Source organism: Typopeltis vanoorti, chromosome 1 (assembly GCF_054136105.1).
Source record: "Typopeltis vanoorti isolate ZY-2024b chromosome 1, IOZ_Tvanoo_1.0, whole genome shotgun sequence".
NCBI lineage: Eukaryota > Metazoa > Arthropoda > Arachnida > Uropygi > Thelyphonidae > Typopeltis > Typopeltis vanoorti.
This window is the reverse complement of record NC_143549.1, coordinates 160,803,663-160,831,420: the sequence shown is the minus strand read 5'-3', so window position 1 is coordinate 160,831,420 and position 27,758 is coordinate 160,803,663. Positions and strand designations below refer to the sequence as shown.

The following is a 27,758-nucleotide window of genomic DNA, read 5'->3' as shown; positions in this document are numbered from 1 at the left end:
AATCAGGTGTCTGAAGAAGAAAAATTATTTAGCAGAACTATTAAAATATGCAGTTTTAACTTGAAAGTAATTATCATCATATGTGAGAAGTTTAAAGGCTATTTGGGCGAATGCATTAATGATGTTATTCATCTTATTTTGACACTATACAGGTAATTGTTTTTGTAATTTTAGCATCTTTTGAGTTATCCTAGTTATAGAAAAATAGAAAGATTTAAAATTTAGTTTGTATTATTTATTTATTTAATTTATTTATTTTTTAAATTTTTGACAGTATTGTTCTCTCATGAACTGTAATGTTGCTTAAATGTGCCTTACAAGACTTTTCACTGGTCAAAAGTGCTATTTCTCTCCACTCCTGATTTAAAACATTAGTAAATATTACTAACGAAGATACCTATCTAAATCATGCCCGAATTCCGCATTCCTAGACAGAATTAGGGTTGATAGTCAGTCCAGAAGATCTAACCCATTGTTTATTTGTTGCAAAGAATATAATTTGCCTCAAATATCATGAACCTCAGCCATATAGACTAATAGAAAGTGTAGTTTCATCTTTTAATTACTTTTATAAAATATCACACTTATTGGGCATTAGCACTATATGTCTTTAACATTAACATAAAAAGATAATGAACCATATGAAAGGCATTTGATAGTGTTGTACCTAGGAAGAGCAGACAGTTATTTGATTCTATTTCCATTGAGAAGTAAATTTTAGGATGTTGACTATTTACATGCATTTAAAATATATCTAATATGTCTGGACTACATAGCAAACACATCATTTGCACAATGCAACCAAATCACTAGTTTGGGGATATCTGTGTTGAGTGGTTGGTTCTCTAAGTGTTCTATGTAGCAAATTATTATTATTATTTCATAACACCTCCAGGAAGTCCAAAGACTCATTGAGGGAGGGCACTTACTCTACAACTCTCCATCTCCACCAATTCCACCAACTGCAACTCTCTTCATCATCTACACCAACACCATCTACTGCCGACCACCACTTTAGTACACTCGGGTCTCTTTTTATGTGGATTTGAAGTTATGTGGTATAGTATGCCCACAGATAGGAGACCTTTCGACACTTCTGCGCATATCAACAGAAGGATAATCCATTCCGATAATCGGGTAATCCAGCATTTCCCAAACTTTTCCTACGACGGAACACTTTACAAATCCTGAAATTTTCATGGAACACCTTGGTTATTTTGTAATATTTAATTAATAATTAATTGTTAATTTAGCTGATATATTATTAATAATTGATCATTACTTATTAATTAATAATTAATTAAACAAAAATTAAACATAAACATCATTAAATTAATTTGTGCTGATTTCCATTGATATATCCCATCTGATCACCAAAAATTTATAATATTATTATATGTACTTATGAGTGAATGCAGACTTTTTCTCCTGTGTGCTGATAGTTTTCCCCTCCCTTTGTACATCCTGGAGATTGCTTTGTAGGCTGGAGGTGGATGAATCACTATCTGTTGCATCGCAAACACCTTCAATAAGAGATTTCTTAACACCAAAATTAAACAAAGTCCCTTGTCTCTAATTCAGTCCCTTGTCTCTAATATGTAGGCCTATTACTTTTAAAAAATCATGGCACTACGGTTTCGAAACAAGCACTTTCACCCTACAATACGAACTTGTGAAGAAAGTATTCAGTATTACTAGATCTGAGAACCGGATATAGACTACCTTCATCTTCAATTTCAGTGGAAAAATTTTCTCTATACTTCCTTGCTGATTGGTCACTGACATTTGCAACACAGATGTTATTTGTTTGAGTGTTGAGAACAGAGGATACGCCGCCCATTGTTGTAATCGGCTTGCAGGCAATTTTTATGACCGGTCATAAACAGTGGTATTCCCTTTCCCGAATGTTGAAAGGTTTCATTGTGTGAAAATTAACAATAATTCATGAATTATTGTTAATATACACATTAATATACATGTTTAAAAATACATGGCTTGGTCACTAATATTTGCTACACAGATGTTATTTAGACGTCCTGGGTCTGAGCTTTTCGAAATATTCATGAATGTTATTCTCCTCAGAATATTTCCACTATAACATATTTATTCATGAAAATTGATTTCTCAGACCACTTGTTCTAAAAGGCAAAGATCTAAAACAGCTGCCAGTACACTGGATGGCTAGTATAAAGGCCTGGGTAACAACTGCTGTATTTACTGAATGGTTCAATAATTGCTTTGTACCAGAAGTGGAAACATATATGAAACAAAAATCTCTCGATTTTAAAATTTTATTAATTGTTGACAATGCACCAAGTCATCTGCATTTAGAACATCCAAATGTGCAGGTAGTGTTTTTTCCACCCAATACAACAAGCATTATTCAGCCATTAGATCAAGGCATAATTGCTACTTTTAAAAAATATTACGTTAAGCACACTTTTCAATTTATATTGGATAAACTAGAAAATGAATCATTAACAGCAACTGACGTTTGGAAAAAATTTTCTATTTTGCACTGCTTAAATCATGTTGCATCTGCTATTGCTGATAGAAGACCACAAACTTTAAATGCCTGCTGGTAAGCAGCTTGGCCTGGATGTGTTGCAAACAGTGCAACCATGCAAACATCTACATTATCAGCTGAAATCATGATTTTGGCACATGAAATTGGTGGGGAAGGTTTTGATACTAGCCAGAATGATGTAGACGAATTTCTTGTGGATAATGCCTTAAGTGACGGTAATGTTATTGGATATCGATTAACTTTAGATATCATCGAAGATCCAGAAAACAATAATGATGCGGAAGAAAAACATGTTCCCCTCACTTCAAATATAATTTGAGAAGGTCTTGAACTGTGCAATAAATTGGAAAACCATTTTCTTGTTAATGACACAAATTCTGAACGACCCTTTAAATTCCAAAGTTAGCTGAAGAACTGTATATCTGGATATCGCGAGCTGTATAAAAAATTAGTGAAATCATCATCGCAAAGTTTAATCACTGATTACATTGTCAGAAGAAAAAAATCAACACAAAACGAGGGAGAAGCTAATTGTCTTTACCATACAGATCTGATGCACTATCTCTTCTGGTGATGAAAGTGATTTTGCGCCAGTTCGCAAATGTTGCCGAATAATATCTAATAGTGATGGTAATTCTGATGACAAAATGTAAAAAAAAAAAATTGTTACTTTTCAATAAAATTAAATGACTAAAGCTTTAAAACAAACTTCATCATCATCAAATTCCTGCCATGTACCCTCAAGGGGTGTACAGGATATGATAGTACTACATGAAAAAAATTACATCATTACTAACTTCCTATCTACAATTTTCCTCCAAATCAGTCTGTTACTTGTCAAGACTCCAACATTATCAGATCGTATATTTCTATCGTCTAAGGCACATTGTACCATATCAATCCACCTATATCTTGGTCTTCCTCTGGGTCATTTTCGTGCCAACCTGGCAGAGAACACTTGTTTTGCTAATCTTTCTTCGCCCATTCTGTTTAAGTGACCATACCACCTGAGATTAGCTCTGCTAACGCATTCCTGGATGCTGACAATGTCAAGTTCTTTCCTAATATCCTCGTTTTTAATATGATATTGCCATTGATGCCATCTGTTCACGCCTCTAATCTTTCTTAGGACTCTCATATCTGCGGTCTCTAGTCTTTGGTCAAGTGTTTTACTTCTGACCCAGCTCTCAGATCCATAAGTTAAAACTGGTTTGAACACTGTCTTGTATACAGCTAATTTAGTGTTCCGACTAATTTCTCTCTTATTCCAAATGAATTTATTCAATTGACTTCCTACCATACCAGCTTTGCTGATTCTGTTGTCTATTTCTATATTTAATTTACCATCTTCAGTAAAAATCGTGCCTAAGTAGCTGAAATGTTTCACTTGTTCCACAGGTTCTCCATTCACAACACAGTTGACATTTTCAGTGATTCTGCCTATTTTTATTGTCTTTGTCTTTTTATTGCTGACCTTCATACCATAACTATTACAACAGTTATTCAATTAGAATTTAGTCAGAGAATCTTGCAGACTTGTAGCGGATTTATTTAGAAGTATAACATCATCCGCATAAAGCAAAGAGCATTAACATCTCCAATTTTGATATCGTGTTTAATACCACTTCATAATGTGATCCATATAGATAATGAATAACAGAGGGGATAATTGCTTGATATAATCCCCCATTGACACCATATAACTGTAGCATATTGAATAGCTTCTCTCTTGGCACCTTGTCATATGCCTTTTCTAAATCGACAAAACTTAAATACAGATCTCTGTTATATTCCCATGTTTTCTCGACTATTTGTCGTAAAGTGATGATCTGATCCTGACAACCTCTATTTGGCCTGAATCCAGCTTGTTCTTCACCAAGCTTTTCTTCCAAGTTTCTTCTCAACCGTTTCTTAATTATGCTTACATAGATCTTACTAGGAACACTCAGTAGGGAAATACCTCTGTAATTCTCACATTTAGTTTTATTTCCCTTTTTATATATGGGTACTATGAGAGCTCTACTCCAATCATCAGGAATTCGTCCCTCTGTCCAGGCTTTCTGAACTATGCAGTGCAGCCACTATAAGACTCTTATACCACTATACTTCAGCATTTCTGGTCGAATATCATCTACTCCTGCCTTTCCACATTTCAAGCCTTTGATGGCTTTTTCTACTTCAAGTATGGATATGTATTCCTGACTGCATGCCAGGTCAGTGTTTTTTACCACTGTGCTGTCATCACTGCTTGTTTCATTTAGCAGTTTTTCAAAGTAATTACTCCATACTTCAAGGATATCTTTTTCTCCCGTTTTCATGTCACCTTCATCATCTCTAACTCCTTTTACAGCACTCTTTCTTCCATTCATAAACTTTTTTTATGTGATTTTAGGTTTACTTCAATTCATTGCTTCGGTTTTATGTGGTTTTAAAAAATTATGGAACGTATCCCTAATTTTTCAATGTAAGTTAGGCCTTTTTTGTGCAATTTTTTATATGCGGTTTTATGTGGAACGTATCTATCGCATTAAAAAAGACCCGACTGTATTTTCACACACAATCACAAGCGTCCATGCCCACAGTGGGATTCGAACTTGGAGCATTTTTTTTTTAACTGGAGAGCAGATATGCTAACCACTTTGCCAATCAGGCCGGCATTGCCAAAGGGAGTGAATCTATGGTTGTCTCATCTAATCATTTGTATAATTATCCTTTTCAGATTATACATATTTGGTCATAAAATACTTAAAAATGAGACTTTTTGTGGTTATGAGACTATCGGTACTTTATTAATATAATGCTGCCTACTAGTTTCGCTAGCAACTGTCTAGCTTTGTTAAGGCTGAACGGTACACACAAAAAAAATATGAGAGAATACAGAAACATTGCTAACTGTTAGGTATGGCACCCGATTTCTGTTGAGGTTGTTACTGGTTCTTAATACACTACCACTTCCTTGAAAATTCTGTAACTGTAATAATCATCCAAATACGGCATAGAGCTATTTTCCCAGTCAATTGCATGGTTGGAAGTTGCAAAGTGATGGGCTAAGCCTGAGGAGACTGTCCTGTTGTGATTGTCATCCCCAACATGCTCCTTCTGTCTGATTTCCAGGCTTTTTGAAGCTTGCCCAATATATGAAAGGCTGCACGTACATGGAATTCTATAAACACCCGGATATTTGAAAAATGGTACAGTCTTTAAGAGATCTTAATACTTGTCTGATGGTAGTGGTAGGCTTAAATACCACTCTGATGTTATGAGATTTTAACATTCTCGCTAATCTTGAAGAGACTGGATCTACATAAGGGATGACTACTGTTGAAGCATACTGGGTGTCTGTTCCTTGTTGTTGGAGGTTGTCTTTATACAGGAACTTGTTGATGATGTTTGTAGGAAAACCATTCTGTGATAGTGTTATAGCAATTTGAGAAAGTTCTGTCTGTATCTCTTCTTCGTCTGAAATAAACTTTTTGGCTCTGTTCCATAATAACATGTGAATGATGCTATGTTTTTGTGATCTTTGATGGTTGGAAGAATAATGTAAATAACGTCCAGTATCTGTAGGTTTTCTGTATATAGAAAGTTTAAAATTATTCTCCTGCCTTTTCACCAGTATGTCTATGAATGGGAGCTGTCTGTTTTTTTCAAGTTCTAGTGTAAATATAATCTTGTTGTGAAGAGAGTTTATTCTCTTTAAAATGAAATGAATCTACAAATTACTGAGAGGTCTTAATAAGAGTTTATTAAGAACTCTCAGCAATTTGTAGAGAAACTGAAGTACATCAAGACATCACAAATGGGCATAATGGCCAGCCTGGATATAGTATGTTTATTTACGAATATTCCAGTGGAGGAGGTTATTAACATTATTAAAGATCTCTTTCCTACAGACATTACACAGTTGTTCATTCACTGCCTGAAATGAAATTTCTTCAAAGTAAACAACACAGTTTACCAACAATTGGAAGGGCTAGCAGTGGGTAGCCCACTGTCACCACCTTGTGCAGACCTATTCATGGAAAAGTTGGAAAATGATAATTTGGTAAAAATTAGGTGTAATTTTGGTAAAAATTACACCTAAACCATCGATATGGTGGAGAAGTGTTGATGATATTTTCATCGTTTGGAATGAAAACATGGAAACCTACAGGTTTTCCATGTTTTCTAGAGAGAACAAACTCTCTTCACAACAAGATTAAATTTACTCTAGAAGTTGAAAAAAACAGATAACCCCCCTTCCTAGACATACTGGTGAAAAGTCAGGAGAATAATTTTAAACTTTCTATATACAGAGAACTTACAGATACTGGACGTTATTTACATTATTCTTCCAATCATCATAGATCACAAAAACATAGCATCATTCACATGTTACAGAACAGAGCCAAAACGTTTATTTCAGACAAAGAAGAGGTACAGCCAGAACTTTCTCAAATTGCTATAACACTATTACAGAATGGTTTCCCTACAAACATCATCTACAAGTTCCTGTATAAAGACAACCTCCAACAACAAGGAACAGTCACCCAGTATTTTTTTGTGTGTACCGTTCAGCCTTGACAAAGCTAGACAGTCGCTAGCGAAACTAGTAGGCAGGATTATATTAATAAAGTACCGATGGTCTCATAACCACAGAAAGTCTCATTTTTAATTATCCTTTTCATTGAAATAACCACCATGCACTTTAAATTTTAATAATTCACATTTACAAACTTTGCACTCACAAAACTTAGCAAAGTTTATCTTTAAGTTTTGAAATTAATATTCATGCATATAACTTATAACCAGTATTTAGGAGACTTATTATTTTGTAGTTTTGCACAGTGGCACTTATCCCTTCTTTATATATTGGAATGATATTGTCTTATTCCAATTTTCTGGATTTTTCCTTGCTGTCAGATATATTGTTAAATAATTTTAATAGTTGTTTTATGAATAGGATAGGATGATAATATGATGCAATGATGATGATGATTTGTATTTGCTGTGGTGGAATAGAGTGGTGGCATTTTTCCAGCATATCCAAAGCATAGTGAGCAGGTCCAGAATGGCTATAACGGTGGAACCAGATGTAGTCTCTGTGTTCAGAAATTCTGATATTGGCTGTCATACATGTTTAGCCATAGTGGGATAGCTTGGAACTGCAAATAACCTGATAAACACTTGGTAGATGTAGATATATGTGGCAGGTCTTTGGTAGAGTAGAAAAGGGATGCTAATTTTTTTATGTGGTCAGTAAGTGATTGTAAGGTAGTGCTTCTTTAAGATTTTTGTTAATTTTAATTTTTATAAATAAATTAATTAACATGATAATTTCTAATTTTTATTAATTTTACTGAAAACCTACACATACTGGTAGATGCATTCGCCAACAGTTACATCCCTCCATCCCCAGTTCAGGCTTATAAAAACCTGTATAGTTAGAACAGAGCAGAATTAATCAGATCTGATAACAGTGCTCTAACTACTGAACTTGACCACGTTCTCAAAATTTTCTTAACCAATGGCTACAATCCCTGCTAAATCCAAAAAATAATAAAACCGAATAATTGCAACTACCTTTCCTCCTAGAACAGAGACCACACAAAATATATCACCGTTTCATGCATATCTAAGGCACATTAATAAAAAATTAAGAAAAATCCTAAACAAATATAACATTAGAACCACATACAGACCACATAAAAAATTGGCATCCCTTATCTGCTCCACCAAAGACTACTCATATTTTCTAGATCTTCCGAGTGTTGTTTACCAGGTTCCTTGCAGTTCCAAGCCATCCTACTATGGGTAGACAGGCAGGACAGCCAATATTAGAATTTTTGAACACATGGACTATATCCAGTTTTACTGCATTATTTACAGCATTACAGCCATTCTGAACTTGCTGTGATCATGTTTTGGATACACTGGAAGGCCACTCTAACTCCACCACAGCAAATGCAAATATGGAGGCTATTCCAGGAATCTGCAATTAGTTGTTGATTGATTCTCATCTAAATATAAAGAAATTTGTATTATACTGTGCCACCCTATATTCAGAATAGTCTAATTAATATAGAGGAATCGATCATCAACTATACTTACAATATCACATTATCTTCAGGCCGAGGTTATTACTCGTATTTAAGGCTTCTGCAAAGGTCTGATTAATTTTATGAGCAGTGCAATGAAAGAAAATCAGGCAAACACCAAGTTTAATCTCAACAAAAGAAAACATTTAATGTGGAAAAGTACAATATATACATTTTAGTATAACTATCTGCAAAAAGGTTATCCAATTAAAATATTATAAGAATTCACATTGAAACATTAATAACTTCTCAATTAGGTTTGAGGATCATGACTAATGCTAACAATTGTTAATTCATAAAGCATTAGTATTTCTTTGACATAGTTCTCTTTATCCAATTGGATGAATCATACCATAAATATATTAGCTCAGTTTAAAGTGTTCAGAATAATTACAATCCATAAATTATCGAACATTCATTTTTCAGTTCTTTATGTTCAGTCAATCAAGTTGAAAATAGTTCTTAAAGGTTTAACCTTCCAAATGTTACAATAATTAATCTTATGACAGGCTACACTGTAATCTTTCTCAGTCATCTAACACTCAATAGAACAACATGAGACTTATTATTTCGAGGGGAAAGTACTTTAGTACATCTAACATTCGACCATTAATCGACATAACACCACAGCTAAAGGTCAAAATATATCTGACGGAGTTAACTGCTATAGCTTCACAGGTTAGAGAAAGGACAACTCTTACCAGGTTACTGCTTCTACACATCGAATTCGCATAGGCACATTTGTAATTCTTGTTATGGCAACGCAATTCTAAAGAAATCTTCCACTATAATAACTGAATTATAGACACAGAAATACACAAGTCTCGATGCTTGGTTTTAGTTATCTACTAATTCCTTATTTTCTTCTATGTATTAACTTCGGTTCTGCACTATTCTTTCACTAACCATTTGGAATTTTATCATGGTATCAGAACTCCCATAGAAGTAATTTAAGATGCCTGTTAATTCCTTATCCTTTCCTAGTCGATTTACTGCATATATCAACTCCCCTTCTGTCACACACTACCTCTCTCTATGCTGTCTCTAAGGCTTCTCCCCTCTTTCGTTTTCGAATCAACTACATTCTCCCTTTCCCACCAAAATCCGGTTTTAACCAGTTCAGCTTATATCAATTGGTTTCTCTCCTTACACACAGTAGCTCACGTTCTCAACACGAACTAACTAAAATAAACTCCGTTTCTCCGTCAGCAGCCAATCAAATCCAATCAGTAGAATTACATAAAATCACTTTTACTTACAGAAATTAAAAAAGATATATCACAATTCATATAATAATTTTTACAGAACAAACTAAATAAAATGAATGACATTTTTATATGGAGTCTTTTCATTACTATTACATATTCTAAGATTACATAATTAAATTAATAACAAACAAAACTGAAAGCATTTATATGAATAATATATTATGAGCAAAAGACTAACAACAAATAATATTTACAAGTTTTACTTATAACATGGTAGATTATGTTAAATATGAATGAAGTATTATAATACATAAAATATCTTCATTCACAATTTAACAATAGGTCAAGTTCAGCACTTTGACAAATTAGTTCTCCTTAACCGGCCTCCATTCATATAAACTTCAATTTTTACCTCCAAACTTTGGATTATTATCAATAGAGCAACACAAACTTCAGATTGAAATAATTCTAAATACCTTCAGCAACCATAAAATTTTGTGACTTAACACTTATCCAGTTAAATTACAGAATGGCAGATACTTTTAAAAAGGAAGTGAGCTATTATGAATTTTTTAGGATTAGATGGGAATTTTACTTCACTATAGTTTTATTGTTAAGTGTAACTTAACTGGAATTCACTGGAATTTCACCACTACTGCCATTTTATATACATACAGTCGAACTTTGTTGTAACAAGCATGAAAACAGCAAGATCATGGCTGTATTGATCAGAAAATCATTATGACTTTAATTTAGCGTAATCCATACGATTTCTCACTTTTAAAATGAGTGTACTACATAGATATACTGTACACATTTTGGTAACTATGCAAACATTATTAATTGCTCGGGAGTATAGGCCAGTTTATAATCTAATCTTGTCTTTGAGAACAATCCCTACTCTACCTACTTCTACAGTGTATAGTCTCCAGTGCTCCTCCCTCACTATTCTCAAATATTACCACGACTGTAAAATCAGTTAGAAAGAAAACCTGCCATTGGAAACATCATCATCATCAAATTCCTGACATGTACCCTCAAGGGGTGTACAGGATATGATGGTACTACATAAAAAATTTACATCATTATTAACTTCCTATCTGCAATTTTCCTCCAAATCAGTCTGTTACTTGTCAAGCTCCAACATTATCAGATCTTATATTTCTATCGTCTAAGGCACTTTGTACCATATCAATCTACCTATATCTTGGTCTTCCTCTAGGTTGTTTTCCTGCCAGCCTAGCAGAGAACACTCGTTTTGCTAATCTTTCCTCTCCCATTCTGTTTAAGTGACCATACCACCTGAGATTAGCTCTGCTAACGCATTCCTGGATGTTTGACAATGTCAATTTCTTTCCTAATATCCTCATTTTTAATATGATATTGCCATTGATGCCATCTGTTCATGCCTCTAATCTTTCTCAGAACTCTCATATCTGCGGTCTCTAGTCTTTGGTCAGGTGTTTTACTTCTGACCCAGCTCTACATCCATAAGTTAAAACTGGTTTGAACACTGTCTTGTATACAGCTAATTTAGTGTTCCGACTAATTTTTCTCTTATTCCATATGAATTTATTCAGTTGATTGCCTACCATACCAGCTTTGTTGATTCTGTTGTCTATTTGCATATTGATTTACCATCTTCAGTAAAAACCGTGCCTTAATAGCTGAAATGTTTTACTTGTTCCACAGGTTCCCCATTCAAAACACAGTTGACATTTTCAACGATTCTACCTATTTTCATTTTCTTTGTCTTTTTATTGCTGACCTTCATACCATATCTATTACAACAGTTATTCAATTTAGTCAGGGAATCTTGCAAACTTATAGCAGATTTATTTAGAAGTATAACATCGTCCGCATAAAGCAAAGAGCTGACATTAACATCTCCAATTCTGATATCATGTTTAATACCACTTTCCCTCATAATGTTATCCATATAGATAATGAATGATAGAGGGGATAATGTACATCCTTGTCTCACACCAGATTTAACATTAAACCATCTTCCTGTACTTCCTTCAATTCTAACTGCTGACTTGCAACTCAAATAAAGACTAAGTATTGCTTGATATAATGCCCCATTGACAAACTATAACCGTAGCATATTGAATAGCTTCTCTCTTGGCACCTTGTCATATGCCTTTTCCAAATCGACAAAACTTAAATACAGATCTTTGTTATATTCCCATGCTTTCTCGACTATTTGTCGTAAAGTTAAGATCTAATCCTGACAGCCTCTATTTGGCCTGAATCCAGCTTGTTCTTCACCAAGCTTTTCTTCCTCAAACCGTTTCTCAAGTATACTTGCATAGATCTTGCCAGGAACACTCAGTAGGAAAATACCTCTGTAATTCTCACATTCAGTTTTATTTCCTTTTTTATATATGGGTACTATTAGAGCTCTACTCCAATCATCGGGAATTCGTCCCTCTGTCCAGGCTTTCTGAACTATGCAGTGCAGCTACTGTAAGAATTTCATACCACCATACTTTTGTATTTTTGTCGAATATCATCTACTCCTGCTGCCTTTCCACATTTCAAGATTTTGATGGCTTTTTCTACTTCATGTATAGATGTGTATTCCTGACTGCATGCCTGGTCAGTGTTTTGTACCACTTTGCTATCACTACTTGTTTTGTATAGCAATTTTTTGAAGTAATTACTCCATACTTCACGGATATCTTTTTCTCCTGTTTTCATGTCACCTTTATCATCTCTTACTCCTTTTACAGCTCTTTCCTCCATTCCTAATCTTCTTCAACAACTTCCAGAATATCTTACCACCTTCTTGATATTTATTTTCTATGTTCTTGCCAAAGTCCTCCCATGACTTTTGTTTAGCTAGTTTTACACAGTGTTTCGCTTTCTTACATTTGTCTCTGTATTCTCTAAGAGCAAAAGCTGACTTATTTGCCAGGAACATTTGATATGCTTTCTTCTTTTCCTTCACTGCCTCTTTAACTTCCTTTGTCCACCATGGAGTTCTAATTTTTCTATCCTTCCAGACAACCTCACCACATGCCTCTCTGGCTGAATCTATCAGGGTTTTCTTCAGAGCTTGCCACTGAATCTCCAAGGTTTGATTCCTGTTCTCAAACTCTTTCATTTTTTCTTCAATAATCTTTGTGTATTTTAGTCTACAGTTCACATCTGAGAGCTGCTCAACTTTTATTTGCTTTAAAACTTTCTTACATGTTATTCTTTTCAATATGAAATTCAATTTTATCCTGCTCAAGACTAAATAGTGATTGCTTCCCATTTCAAATCCTCTGCACACTCTGGTGTCCTGCACCAGGGAGAAAACATCACCATCAACAATAACATAGTCAATGATACTTTTCTTATTCCTTGCCTCTTCTTTCCATGTGAATTTGTGTACATTTTTATGTTGGAATTGTTAGTAATAACCAGTCCATGTCCTGAGCAGAAATCCAACGGGTATTTGCCGTTATTATTAGTTTTGCTCTTTTCTCCAAATTTTCCCAAAATATTTTTGTTATGTTTGACAATCATTTCCTACTCTGCTATTTAGATCCCCAACAAGGACCAATTTTTCATTGTGTCAGTTGCTTTTTCTAAAGTATCAAAAAATTCCTCCACTTCTACCTTAGTAGAATCTTCTGTGGGACCATAGGCACAAATAAGTCTCATTGTCCAATTCCCCATTCTGATATTTGCCCACAGCACTCTACTTGAGACCGCTTGCCATTCAAGAAGAGTAGCCTCATATTTTGTGTTGAATAATATGGCTACTCCTTCTTTTCCTTGATTGTCATTGCCTGAATATAACATTTTGTATTTATTGCTCAGAAAGATCTCACTAGTTTTGGTCTTTTTTGTTTCAGTCACCCCTGTTATGTCGATCTGGTACTTATCTAATTCCTCAGCTAGCTCCATTTCTTTGCCATTCAGGCTTCTTACGTTGATAGTACCGATCTTTAATTCTGGTGATGTTGAGTTGGGGTGTGCTTTCAGATTTGTTCCAGTAGCTGACGTTTCGCTGTTCTGGTGAAAACAACGGGGGCCTTGTTTAACAGGGCGATGCCCCAGCCAGCATGAACTTTTGTCATGTTGTACATGACAAAATTTAATGTACAACATGTCTTGGTTTAAGCCAATAGAATAAAATTTTGTCAGCTAAATCCCAAATTGCCAGCCCATTCTCGTTCGTTCAGTATTCAGGTAGATACCCAACAGGGTGCACCACGATAAGGTGAGGATTTGCCATTAGGTCAGAAGCCCTGGTCGGTTCCCCGCATTCCTTTTTATGTGGGGGTCTCCTCTCAGTTATACAGCTTATGACCCTTAAGCACTTCGTAATGCCATTGGAAACATGTCTACTAAAAAGCATCTCTTGGTTCACAAAAAAAATGAAAATTATTCATAAATTAAAGATGCCAAGAAATTATATTCTTGGTTTAATCCTTTATCCAAGAATTAAGGAAACAAAGTATGCATGTGAAGTAACTTCGTAATGCCTATTTCTTGGCATCTTTAATTTATAGTTTAACCAAGGGAAAAACTTGGTCAACGTCTATCTCTAATCCAGAGTTGGAATTTTTTTCCCACTTGGTTAGACTATAATAAATTTAGTTTAATCCTTAATTGAAGTGTAAGCAAACAAAGTTTGCACCTGAAGTATCTTCAGGACTGAGGCAATTCGTGGTAAAGGTGGACCAAACTCTCATCACTACTTGTCTTAGTATCTCCCATAGTGCAAAGCACATTTCCTTACAGACATGTATAATGCTATGCATTTAGGGAAGGGCCACAACCCAGACCGGTTTCGACCTTTTTTGAAGTCTCGTCAGTGGGAGCCAGATCCAGAGGTGGTGATACTGAGGTGGAAGGCAATGGAGAAGTCACATTTACCTATACAAGTTGCCAAAATGTGTCTCACCTTATTAAATTACTCTGGATTCAGAAAAAGATGTCGGAAGTTTTTTTTTTCCACTTGATTAAGTTATAATAAATTTAGTTTAATCTTATTCAAGTGTAAGCAAACAAAGTTTGCACCTGAAGTATCTTCAGGAGATGTGCTTTGCATTATGGGAGATACTAAGACAAGTAGTGATGAGAGCTTGGTCCACCTTTACGATGAGTTGCCTCAGTCCTGAAGATACTTCAGGCACAAAATTTGTTTGCTTACACTTGGATAAAGGATTAATCTAAATTTATTATAGTCTAACCAAGTGGGAAAAATTTTCCAACATCTTTCTCTAAATCCAGAGTAATTTAATAAGGTGAGACACCTTTTGGCAATTTGTATAGGTAAATATGACTTCTCCATTGTCTTCGACCTTGGTATCACCACCTCTGGGTCTGGCTCCCACTGACGAGACCTCAATAAAGGTCAAAACTGGTCTGGGTAGTGGCCCTTCCCTTAATGCATAGCATTATACATGTCCGCAAGGAGATGTGCTTTTCATTATGGAAGATACTAAGGCAAGTAGTGATGAGATCTTTGTCCACCTTTACCATGAGTTGCCTCGGTCCTGAAGATACTTCAGGTGCAAACTTTGTTTGCTTACACTTGGATAAAGGATTAAACTAAATTTATTCTAATCCAGAGTGTTTTAGTAATAAGGTTTGATACCTTTTGATTACTTGTATATGGAAATATGATTTCTGCATTACCTCACATAACCCTTGGTATCACTTCTGAGTCTGGCTTTCACTGATGAGACCTCATTAAAGGTTGAAACTGGTCTGGGTAATGATCCTTCCCATTATGCTTTGCATTATACATGCCCGAAAGTGGCTGTGCCTTGCATTATGGGATACATACTAAGGCAAGTGATATAAAGTCATTAGCCTCTATATACAAGTAATCCAGTTGTGCAAACTTTGTTTGCTTAAAACAAGGATATAAATTCTTGGCATCTTTAATTTATAGTATAAGTGAAAAATCTTGCAATACATATTTTATTAGTTCACATAAAAGGAAAAATATTATTATTTCTTATGAAAAAACAGCGTTGCAGGGAGCTGCTGCTGCTTTCTTTTTTGCTTCATTTTGTTGTACAGCTCAAATGCCTGTTTCAATTAAAGATGCCCAAGAAATTATATATACTCGAGCAATTTTTGTACTCCTTTCCATTGAACAATCTAATTCACCGATTTTATGCTTTAAATTTTTGAAGTCTTTAAATAGATCTGCAAAAGACTAGTATCTATTCACATTTGTCACTGTTATATTGATTATAACTTTATTAATCATTCATTGTTACATATCTGTCCTCTATATGCGTTTCATATTCTTTAACTATATTACCTTTATATCTTTATCTAATCTTGTTAGTTATGTATAACCTACTCATTCATACAAATTTTCCCTTTCTTGAAGCTGGACTCAGGCAAATGCTATTCAACACTTTGCAGTATTGAATTCACTCCCTCTCCAGTTTTACATCCTCTGCATATTTATTAAATCAATATATATTGATTTAATATATATTGAATAATTGAATGATAACACTCATGCAATCTATTCAAGTCCTCCTGTAAGGCCACAACATCTTGATTCCTCATCACTCCCTCTCCAGTTTTACATCCTCTGCAAACAGTCATATATCATCAGTTAAACCCATTCCAATATCATTAATATACAAATTAAGTAACAATGGTTCCACAACAGACCTCTGTGGTACATCACTAGTGATGTCCTTTTTCAAGATAGGGCATATATATATATATATATATATATAATTCTCCCCCCCCATACACAACTTGCTGATACCTATCTGATTGCAGTAACCTATCCAACGTGCTAGTTTATCATCCAATTAGCCATCTTATCATCCATCAAATTCATTTTTTTGTATAATTATTAAATAGCACTTTATGCATCAGTTAATTCACTCATAATGCGAGTAAAAATCAGAATTCTAACACTGTACTCAGTTACACTTATTTGCAATGTTGTTAAACAATGCAGCAAAATTCTTCATTTGGGCAAATTTTCCATTTCTATTTATTTATTATTATTACATAAATAAATAGAAATGGAATATAAATAGAAATTAATATAATAATAAGTAATAAGGTAACGTAGGGTGACCTACTAAAATTCAACACTACATGATCCATCATCTAAACTATGATGATCCATCACTTATGCTGCATAATCCACCATATGAACTACACCATCTACCATCTGCTACAATGGATTTTTGTCTCTTTGGGGAAAAAAAAATCTTTATTTTATAAAATCTTTATTATTATTTAAGTTAATAAGAAAATAAAGAATAAAAAGTATTAATTAATATAATAATAAATGTAATAAATAATAAAAATAATAATTAATATTAAATAAAAATAATTAAATATTATTATTATTAAAAACAACACGTAAGTCCACAGTAATAACTTTAATTAATAAATAAGGTAGATATTTCGTACTAAAAATAATAGTACATCTTCAGTGTTACAAACAGATAGGAATAGAATACAAGTAACGAATATTCAGTGGATCACCTATTAAAATACAATGTTGTCGCTTGTGTGTGGTCTTTCTTTAAAGAACTTTAAAGTGGATCTTTCTTTAAAGAGGCGTTCATATTTGAATGCCTCTTTAAAGAAAGTTGTGAAAGTTTTTTACACTGACCGAATTTAAATCGAAATGATTGCCTCTCTCTCTCTCGAAGATCTGGGGGACTTTTATTTTATGTAATCATTTAAAAACTAATTATCTTAAATATTAATTATTTATTAATTTCTTTCATTTCCAAGCTCGCGACAACATTGTATTTTAATAAGTGATCCACTGAATATTCGTTACTTGTATTCTATTCCTATCTGTTTGTAACACTGAAGATGTACTATTATTTTTAGTACGAAATATCTACCTTATTTATTAATTAAAGTTATTACTGTGGACTTACATGTTGTTTTTAATAATTATACTATGCCACAAGTCCCTCTAAAAATAAAAATATTATTATTGTTATTATCATTATTTTTTTTTTGAAAAGGCAAGCCTTATTAACTCAAGGAGCTATACAATCTCATCCGAAGCAGACTTTTACAAACACTCATGTTTGTGGCAGGACTCTAACCCATGAAAATAAATACATAAATAAAACTAAAACACACACACACACTAAGGGGCTATGCCCCCCTAGTTCCGGACTGGTTGGCCGGTTCTCCTTGAATTCTGATGACTCGAATTTTGAAGACTCGACACTCAGGGTAGCCCCTGAGTTTCAAAAAACATGACATAAAAAGGCTTAGCAGAATACCAGATTATTGAAACTTGGAAGGGTTTTTATATTTTAATTCATAAATAATTTCATGTTATGAAAAGTTTTGTCATCATGTTATAATAATATTGTAATTGAAAATGAATTTGAAGTCTGCTAATATCACACCAAAAATGAATGGAATTGCTAGGATCATCTGAAGGCAAAGAAATGAATCTGTTTAATGAGGTAAGTTTGTTTCAAGTAAATAAAAACATTCTACCACTACCTATGAGGTACATAAGCAGCTGTTTTCAAATGGCCATTATTTATTTTATTTTTCATTACGACAGTTTATATTTACTTAAGGTTATATAAAGGCCACAGCATTTTCAGTAAATAGTTGATGGCTTTCTGCCATACCAGGTCATTTCATTTAAAAAAAAAAAAAAGCACAACAAAAGATTAGAGAGGTTATTAATCATAATAGTTTAGCTGTATAATATATTAGCTGGCCTGGTTGACCGAGTGGATAGCTTATCTGCTCTCCAGCCATAAGGCTGCCGGTTCGAATCCCGCCGTAGGCATGGATGTTTGTGATTGTCTATGAAAATAATAGTGGTGGTGGTTGGTGGTTAGAGGGTCTTGGTGTATTTGTGGTTCTTGTAGGTGATGAACGGAGTGGTTGACACAGAGTTTGCCCTCCCTCGATGAGTCTTTGGACTCCCTGGAGGTGTCCAAAATAATAATAATTATAATACATTTAGGTAGAAGGTGTTGAAAGACTGAAACAGTTAATTACACTCTATTTAACTTTAACCATTTGTATCTGCATAAGTGTATGAGTGTAACTGATAAAGTCTGACTTTTAGGATCTTAGAAAATTTGTCATACATAATTTAAGAAACATTTAAGATAAGGAACATATTTTGTGATTTTATGAATTGCATTTATAAAATGTAATTAACGTGGATATCTAATTTTATTTTTTCATTTGAAAAGACAACAGTAATTAACATTAATTAAATTAAGGGATATTAGATCCCACATTGTTTTAAAACCGATTAAGAAACTCAAAGATTGGATTCAGAGAGTTTCATGCCGAATATAGTATAAAAAACTATAAAAGTATTGGCGAATACCTACGTGAGCTAAATGCAGGTAGTCCTAGAATGTGGTACAAACATGGGCAATTCGTTGCAAAGCTGGGGAAAGTTCTGATCGCTATTCTTGGTATTTTCCATAATATTTCCTAGGAAATGTATGCTGTTTTTACATTATGGTGGGAGGTCACTACCCAGACCGGTCTCAGCCTTTATTGAGGCTTCATCAGTGAGTAGCTAGACCAAATTAATACCAAAGGGTATAGCGAAAAGAACTTATATACTCTGCTATACGAGTTGTCCAAAAGGTGCACCTATTAAGTTACTTAAATATAAAGAGCCAACAGGCTTCATTTCGGCGATATAAACATTAATAATTAAGGGGATATGAGATCCCACATGTTGGCTCTTTATATTTAACTAACTTAATGGGTGCACCTTTTGGACAACTCGTGTAGCAGAGTATATAAGTTCTTTTCGCTATACCCTTTGGTATTAATTTGGTCTAGCTACTCACTGATGAAGCCTCAATAAAGGCTGAAACCAGTCTGGGTACTGACCTCCCACCATAATGTAAAAACAGCATACATTTCCTAGGAAATGTGTTTTGACATTATATAAAATACCAAGAATAGCGATCAAAACTTTCCCCACCTTTGCAATGAGTTGCCCGTGTTTGTACTACGTTCTAGGACTACTTGCATTTAGCTCACACTAGTATTCGCCGATACTTTTATAGTTTTTTATACTATATTTGGCATGAAACTCTCTGATTCCAATCTTTGAGTTTCTTATTTGGTTTTAAAACAATGTGGGATCTAATATCCCCTTAATTTAATTAACAGTAATTCAAATAATTCCGTATAGTCTTCCTTCCCTTTCAAACTTATTTAAATATTTTAAAATTTAATTTGTTACATAGCTATACTTTACTGCTGCTTGATGATTAAATAAAAAAAAAAAATCTAATTTCTAAAGGTTTTTCATCCCTTGCCTACTTCCATCTCACATGGAACAGCAAAATATAAGTGAAATCAACCAAAGTCTTGTTATTGGAATAGAACCTCTTACTACTTATTTATTGGCTGAGAGGCAGTTCTGTAATACTCTCCTGACGTGCCAGGGTAAGGATCTCTGCATATCTGTTTTTCTTTTAAAATATTTTGACTGTTAATTACTGTTATCCTAAGATAATGTAAACATGTAAAATAAATATAAATAATCTAAAAATATTTTATGCTACGAATTTTTTTTTTTTTTTTAAATCTGCATTAAGAAACAATAAGCTGAATAGCTTGTTTCATGTATACACGAATTCTTAAAGTTGATATTTCATTGAACCATCCAGTGAAATCGCTTCTTGCAATTGATAATGCATCAAGTCTCATTTGTAGTGGATTCAAAATACTGTATTCCTCCTTTTTTCTCCATTGCATTCTATAATTCTATAGTTGTATTAGAAAATGAAAGAAAAAAAAATGCCCATTTAAATTTTCTTTATCATTATCTGGTCTATTTCTTTTGAGGAATATACCAGGGAGTATGATAGTGTAGAACATTGTCATTACCAAACTTACTAGTTTCCTATTAACAATTTTCTTCAAAAGGGACTTATTATTTCATGTCTTTCATTTCATCAGCATTTTGATTTCTATCCTTGGAACTCCTAACTGCATCAAATCCATTTATTTTGGTCTTTCTCTAGATCTTTTTAGACACTTCACTTTTGCTAATGATCCATGCTATTTAAGTGATCATACTAACTCATATTAGCTCTGCTTACACATTCTGGATATTAATAATATCGAGTTCTTTGTAATATTGTAATGTATATATGGTTTTACTATTGTAATAATCTGTTCTTATTGCTTGTTTCCTTCAAACTGTCATGTGGCCTTCTTTAATAAACTGCTCTCTAACCCAGTTCTTAAATTTATATGATAAAACTGGTTCAACTGTTTTGATATTTTCACTTATTTAACATATTCCATATATTTTTAGTCAACTTATTCTATTTGTTTACTTATTCTATTTACCTTTTCATTGTGCATGATGATTTTATTTTTTGTGTGTTTTTAAAATACCAAAATGCTAACCAGGTTTATCCTTAGAAAATACTATTACTTTTCTTAGATTCAAGTGTTCAACTCAATTATCCTAGATGAAGTCAGAAATTACTCCATGTGTATCCAAAAAACTAATGCAATTACTTAGATATTATATACAGTAATTATATACGATATCATTAGTAAATATATTTACATAAGTCATTCTAAATGAATACCAATTTTTACTCTCATACTCTTTCATTCAAATTAAACTGTGTAATAAACAAAGATGGCTATGCATTGAGCTCCAATAAATTAATGAGAAAACATAGGCCAAGAATAGCATCATGCTGTTTTATCACAAAACTGCATTTCAGGAAAAATTCATTCAACAGCACTTTTGCTCTCAGTGGATAGATAGAGATTAATAATAATGTAAACTTAATCATGTAGTGCTGTCATAGTAACCTGAACATCTCTTGGGGGTACACATCAGGAAATTGATGATCATGATGATGATGAGGATAGATTAAACCGAGCAGATAAGTTATTATTTCATTCCATTTACAGAATTATCAATTTAAAGCTTTTTTCGAAGGAGAGAAAAATTCAACTAAAGAAGCAGTATTCATCGACAGAAAACTTCTAAGTTTACAACTCTTTGAATTTTAGCTTGCAAAACAATTTTTAGCCATTCTTTTCTATGCAATATTCTTCCAATTCTTAACTTTTAAAGTTGTAAGATCTTTTTTGTACACTATCAATCCATCTTTTTCTTGGTCTACCTTTCTTCCTTTGTCCTATTGGTTTCCATTCAAATTTTTTTTTAACTCCTCTATTTTTTTCCATTCTTTCTATATGCCTCATTAATGCTATTCTTTGTGTCTTTATATATCTTACTATATCTTCACCATTAATTAGTTGTTCAAGTTCATTATTTGTTCTGATTCTCCATATTCCATTTTCTTCTTTTATTGGTCCATATATTTTTTTTAATACTTTCCTTTCAATGATTCTCAGTCTGTCTATATCTTTTTGTGTAATGGCCATGTTTCACATTCATATATTGTTACAGGTCTTATAATTGTTTTATAAAGTTTTAACTTAGAATTATGATTAAGAATCTTACTCATTAACTTTTTATAAATATAACAGCACTTATTTCCGGCCATGACTCCACTATTAATTTCTTCGGATATATTATTGTATGTTGTTATTATCATCATCATCATCATCATCAAATTCCTGCCATGTACCCTCAAGGGGTGTACAGGATATGATAGTACTACATGAAAAAAAATTACATCATTATTAATTTCCTATCTACAATTTTCCTCCAAATCAGTCTCTTACTTGTCAACACTCCAATATTATCAGATCTTATATTTCTATCGTCTAAAGCACTTTGTACCGTATCAATCCACCTATATCTAGGTCTTCCTCTCGGTCGTTTTCCTGCCAACCTGGCAGAGAACACTTGTTTTGCTAATCTTTCCTCGCTCATTCTGTTTAAGTGACCATACCACCTGATATTAGCTCTGCTAACGCATTCCTGGATGCTGACAATGTCAAGTTCTTTCCTAATATCCTCGTTTTTAATATGATACTGCCACTGATGCCATCTGTTTACGCCTCTAATCTTTCTCAGGACTCTCATATCTGCGGTCTCTAGTCTTTGGTCAAGTGTTTTACTTCTGACCCAGCTCTCAGATCCATAAGTTAAAACTGGTTTGAACACTGTCTTGTATACAGATAATTTAGTGTTCCGACTAATTTCTCTCTTATTCCATATGAATTTATTCAATTGACTTCCCACCATACCAGCTTTGCTGATTCTGTTGTCCATTTCTATATTTAATTTACCATCTTCAGTAAAAATCGTGCCTAAATAGCTGAAATGTTTTACTTGTTCCACAGGTTCTCCATTCACAACACAGTTGACATTTTCAACGATTCTGCCTATTTTCATTGTCTTTGTCTTTTTATTGCTGACCTTCATACCATATCTATTACAGGAGCTATTCAATTTAGTCAGAGAATCTTGCAGACTTGTAGCGGATTTATTTAGAAGTATAACATCATCTGCATAAAGCAAAGAGCTGACATTAACATCTCCAATTTTGATATCATGTTTAATACCACTTTCCTTCATAATGTGATCCATATAGATAATGAATAACAGAGGGGATAATGTACATCCTTGTCTCACACCAGATTTAACATTAAACCATCTTCCTGTACTTCCTTGAATTCTAACTGCTGACTTACAACTCAAATAAAGACTAAGTATTGCTTGATATAATGTCCCATTGACACCATATAACTGCAGCATATTGAATAGCTTCTCTCTTGGCACCTTGTCATATGCCTTTTCCAGATCGACAAAACTTAAATACAGATCTTTGTTATATTCCCGTGCTTTCTCGACTATTTTTCGTAAAGTGAAGATCTGATCCTGACAGCCTCTATTTGGCCTGAATCCAGCTTGTTCTTCACCAAGCTTTTCTTCCTCAAACCGTTTCTCAAGTATACTTGCATAGATCTTGCCAGGAACACTCAGTAGGGAAATACCTCTGTAATTCTCACATTCAGTTTTATTTCCCTTTTTATATATGGGTACTATGAGAGCTCTACTCCAATCATCGGGAATTCGTCCCTCTGTCCAGGCTTTCTGAACTATGCAGTGCAGCCACTGTAAGACTCTTATACCACCATACTTCAGCATTTCTGGTCAAATATCATCTACTCCTGCTGCCTTTCCACATTTCAAGCCTTTGATGGCTTTTTCTACTTCAAGTATGGATATGTATTCCTGACTGCATGCCTGGTCAGTGTTTTTTACCACTGTGCTGTCATCACTGCTTGTTTCATTTAGCAGTTTTTCAAAGTAATTACTCCATACTTCAAGGATATCTTTTTCTCCCGTTTTCATGTCACCTTTATCATCTCTAATTCCTTTTATAGCACTCTTTCCTCCATTCTTAAGCTTCTTCAACAACCTCCAGAATATTTTGCCACCTTCTTGATATTTATTTTCTATATTCTTGCCAAAGTCCTCCCATGACTTTTGTTTAGCTAGTTTTACACAGTGTTTAGCATTTTTGCATTTGTCTCTATATTCTCTAAGAGCACAAGCTGACTTATTTGACAGGAACTTTTGGTATGCTTTCTTCTTTTCCTTCACTGCCTCTTTAACCTCCGGTGTCCACCAGGGAGTTCTGATTTTTTTATCCTTACAAACAACCTCACCACATGCCACTCTGGCAGAATCAATCAATGTTTTCTTCAGAGTTTGCCACTGAATCTCCAAGGTTTGATTCCTGTTCTCAAACTCTTTCATTTTTCCTTCAATAATCTTTTTGTATTTTAGCCTACAGCTCACATCTGAGAGCTGCTCAACTTTTATTCGCTTTAAAACTTTCTTACATGTTATTCTTTTCAATATGAAATTCAATTTTATCCTGCTCAAGACTAAATAGTGATCACTTCCAATTTCAAATCCTCTGTACACTCTGGTGTCCTGCACCAGGGAGAAAACGTCGCTATCAACAATAACATAGTCAATGAGACTTTTCTTATTCCTAGCCTCTTCTCTCCATGTGAATTTGTGCACATTTTTATGTTGGAATTGTTAGTAATAACCAGTCCATGTCCTGAGCAGAAATCCAACGGGTATTTGCAGTTATTATTAGTTTTGCTCTTTTCTCCAAATTTTCCCAAAATATTTTTGTATGTTTGACAATCATTTCCTACTCTGCTATTTAGATCCCCAACAAGGACCAACTTTTCATTTTTCATTGTGTCAGTTGCTTTTTCTAAAGCCTCAAAAAATTCCTCCATTTCTACCTTAGTAGAACCTTCTGTGGGACCATAGGCACAAATAAGTCTCATTGTCCAGTTCCCCATTCTTATATTTGCGCACATTACTCTACTTGAGACTGACTGCCATTCAAGAAGATTAGCCTCGTATTTTGTGTTGAATACTATGGCTACTCCTTCTTTTCCTTGATTGTCATTGCCTGAATATAACATTTTGTATTTATTGTTCAGTAAGATCTCACCAGTTTTGGTCTTTTTTGTTTCAGTCACCCCTATTATGTCGATCTGGTACTTATCTAATTGCTCAGCTAGCTCCATTTCTTTGCCATTCAGGCTTCTTACGTTGATAGTACCGATCTTTAACTCTGGTGATGTTGAGTTGGGGTTTATTTTCAGATTTGTTCCAGTAGCTGACTTTTCGCTGTGTTCGCCCTGGTTCCCTGGCGAAAATAACGGGGGCCTTGTTTAACCGGGCGACGCCCCAGCCGGCATGAAATTTTGTCATGTTGTACCATCATTCTACATTTTGGTTTAACCAATTAGAATACAATTTGGTCAGCTAAATCCCAAATTGCCAGCCCATCCTCGTCCATTCAGTATCCAAGTAGATACCCAACAGGGTGCACCACGAGAAGGTGAGGATTGGACATTAGGTCAGAAGCCCTGGTCGGTTCTCCGCATTCCTTTAAAGGCTATGTGGAGGTCTCCTCTCAGTTATACAGCTTTGACCCTTAAGCACCCCTACAACTTCAAAACTGTCTTCACCTATGTTATATCTTGTAATATTTTTATTTACTGGCCTTCCGCATTGCATATATTTAGTCTTCTGTTCATTAATTTGTAATCCAACTTCTATAGCGTTTCTATTAAGTTCTTCAAATTTCTCTTCTAAATCATCTCTTATGACTTATTATTGCTATATTGTTTGCATATACACATATTTGTATTAATTTATTATTAATAAATCCTCTCATATTTAACTTTCTTATTATTGCCTCAAGTACCAAATTAAAGAAACTTGCTGAAAGTACATCTCCTTGTCTTACTCCACAATTTATTTCAAAGGGTTCTGTTTATTCACCTTGTATTATAACTACTACTTTGGATCTTTCTAATGTAATTTTAATTAATCTAATTAATTTTCCAGGTATTCCCAGTGTTTTCAAGCTATGTATCATTTCTTGTCTATTTAATTTATCAAATGCTTGTTGGAAATCAATATATATATAAATTATGAAGTTTTATATCATATTCTAAACATTTTTCATATATATTTCATAACATAAATATGTTATCAATTGTGGATCTTTTGTTTCTGAAACCACACTGGTACTATTCTATTATTGATTCTATATATGGTTCTAACCTTTTATATATCATACTTAATGAAATTTTGTATATCACATTCAATAATGTAATTCCTCTATAGTTCTGACAATTCATCTTATCTCCTTTTTTATATTGATGGGATTATTCCAATTTTCCAATTATTTGGCATTTTTTCTTCTTTCCGTATATCTGATATCAAATAATAAATTTCTTTACATAAGATTTCACCTGCATTCTTTATAAGTTCTCCTGTTATCCCATCTACTCCTGATGCTTTAAAACTTTTAATTTGTTTTATTATTTCCATATTTCTTTATAAGTTGGTTCTTGAATTCTTTCTTGTATATTTCTATAATTATTTTGATCTTCATATTCCTTATTTTTTTCTGCTGTCATCATAAATAATTCCTTAAAATATTCCTTCCATCCTTCTTTAACTAATTCTTTCTCAGTTAATACTTTTTCTTCTTTATCCTTACATCCTATCATTTGTGTATCACAATTATGAATTAACTGTTTTAATTCTTTATAAAATTTTCTAGTTTCTCTTTTCTCATTGTACTGCACTAATTGTTCCACTTTCTTCTCCATCATTTCTTTCTTTTTACAAATTTTATTTGCCTGCTTTCTTTTCTCTTCATATTCTTCTCTATTATTTTTTGTGTTTTCCTTTGTAAATACTTTTTCCTTGCTTTGTTTTTCAATTCAATTATTTCTTTACATTCTTCATTAGACCATTCATTTCTATTTTTTCTCTACCATCCTATTTCTTCTTCAGCTGCATTTATGATTGTTTGTTGGATTAAATCCCATTTTTCTTCTATATTCTTTTCTTTTTTTGTTATTTTAATATTATCTTTTATTTTCTTTTGATATTTATCAATTATTTCAATAGTTTGGAATGCTTCAGTGTTCCATTTCTTTTCAGTTTTCTTTTGGCCTACATTTGGTATTCTGTATATAAATTTAATTTTAAGTAACATATGATCAGAGTCACAATTTGCTCCTCTCTATGCTCATACATCATTAACTGAACTTTCCCATCTTTTTGAATTCAGGACATGATCTATTTAATTACATTCTTTGATTGCTGGAATAATCTAGGTCCCCAAATGTTGAAAACATGTATTTATTATTCCAAGTTTATTTGATATTGCTAATTGTATAAGTCTATTTCCATATTCACTGGTTACTTCATGTAAACTCTACTTTCCAATTACTTCAAGAAATATATCTTCTTTCTCCCATTTTTGCATTAAAATTCCCTAATATTATCATGGCATCATTTTTATTTATTTTTTCACGTTTCAGCCAATTGTTTAGCTTTCTTAACGAGACTTTTTTTTACAGGAATGGGTTTTTAGCCCATTGCCAAACCCCCAACCTGGAGGATCAGTCCCAAATTTATGTCCCCTGGAGGCAGGTGACCCAGTTTCCTCAAGCACTGGGTACCCACTTTAGTAG

The 27,758-nt window shown here is 33.5% G+C and overlaps 1 protein-coding gene across 1 annotated transcript in view; it reads left to right on the top strand.

The window, feature by feature from the left end:
- Window positions 1–27,758, top strand: part of LOC150110585 (FIGNL1-interacting regulator of recombination and mitosis-like) — a 390,780-nt gene that overhangs the window by 107,345 nt on the left and 255,677 nt on the right. The window contains exons 8-9 of the mRNA XM_090399827.1: window positions 7–152; window positions 20,077–20,222. Coding sequence (XP_090255953.1) covers window positions 7–152; window positions 20,077–20,222 — 292 coding nt within the window. The remainder of the gene's footprint in view (window positions 1–6; window positions 153–20,076; window positions 20,223–27,758) is intronic.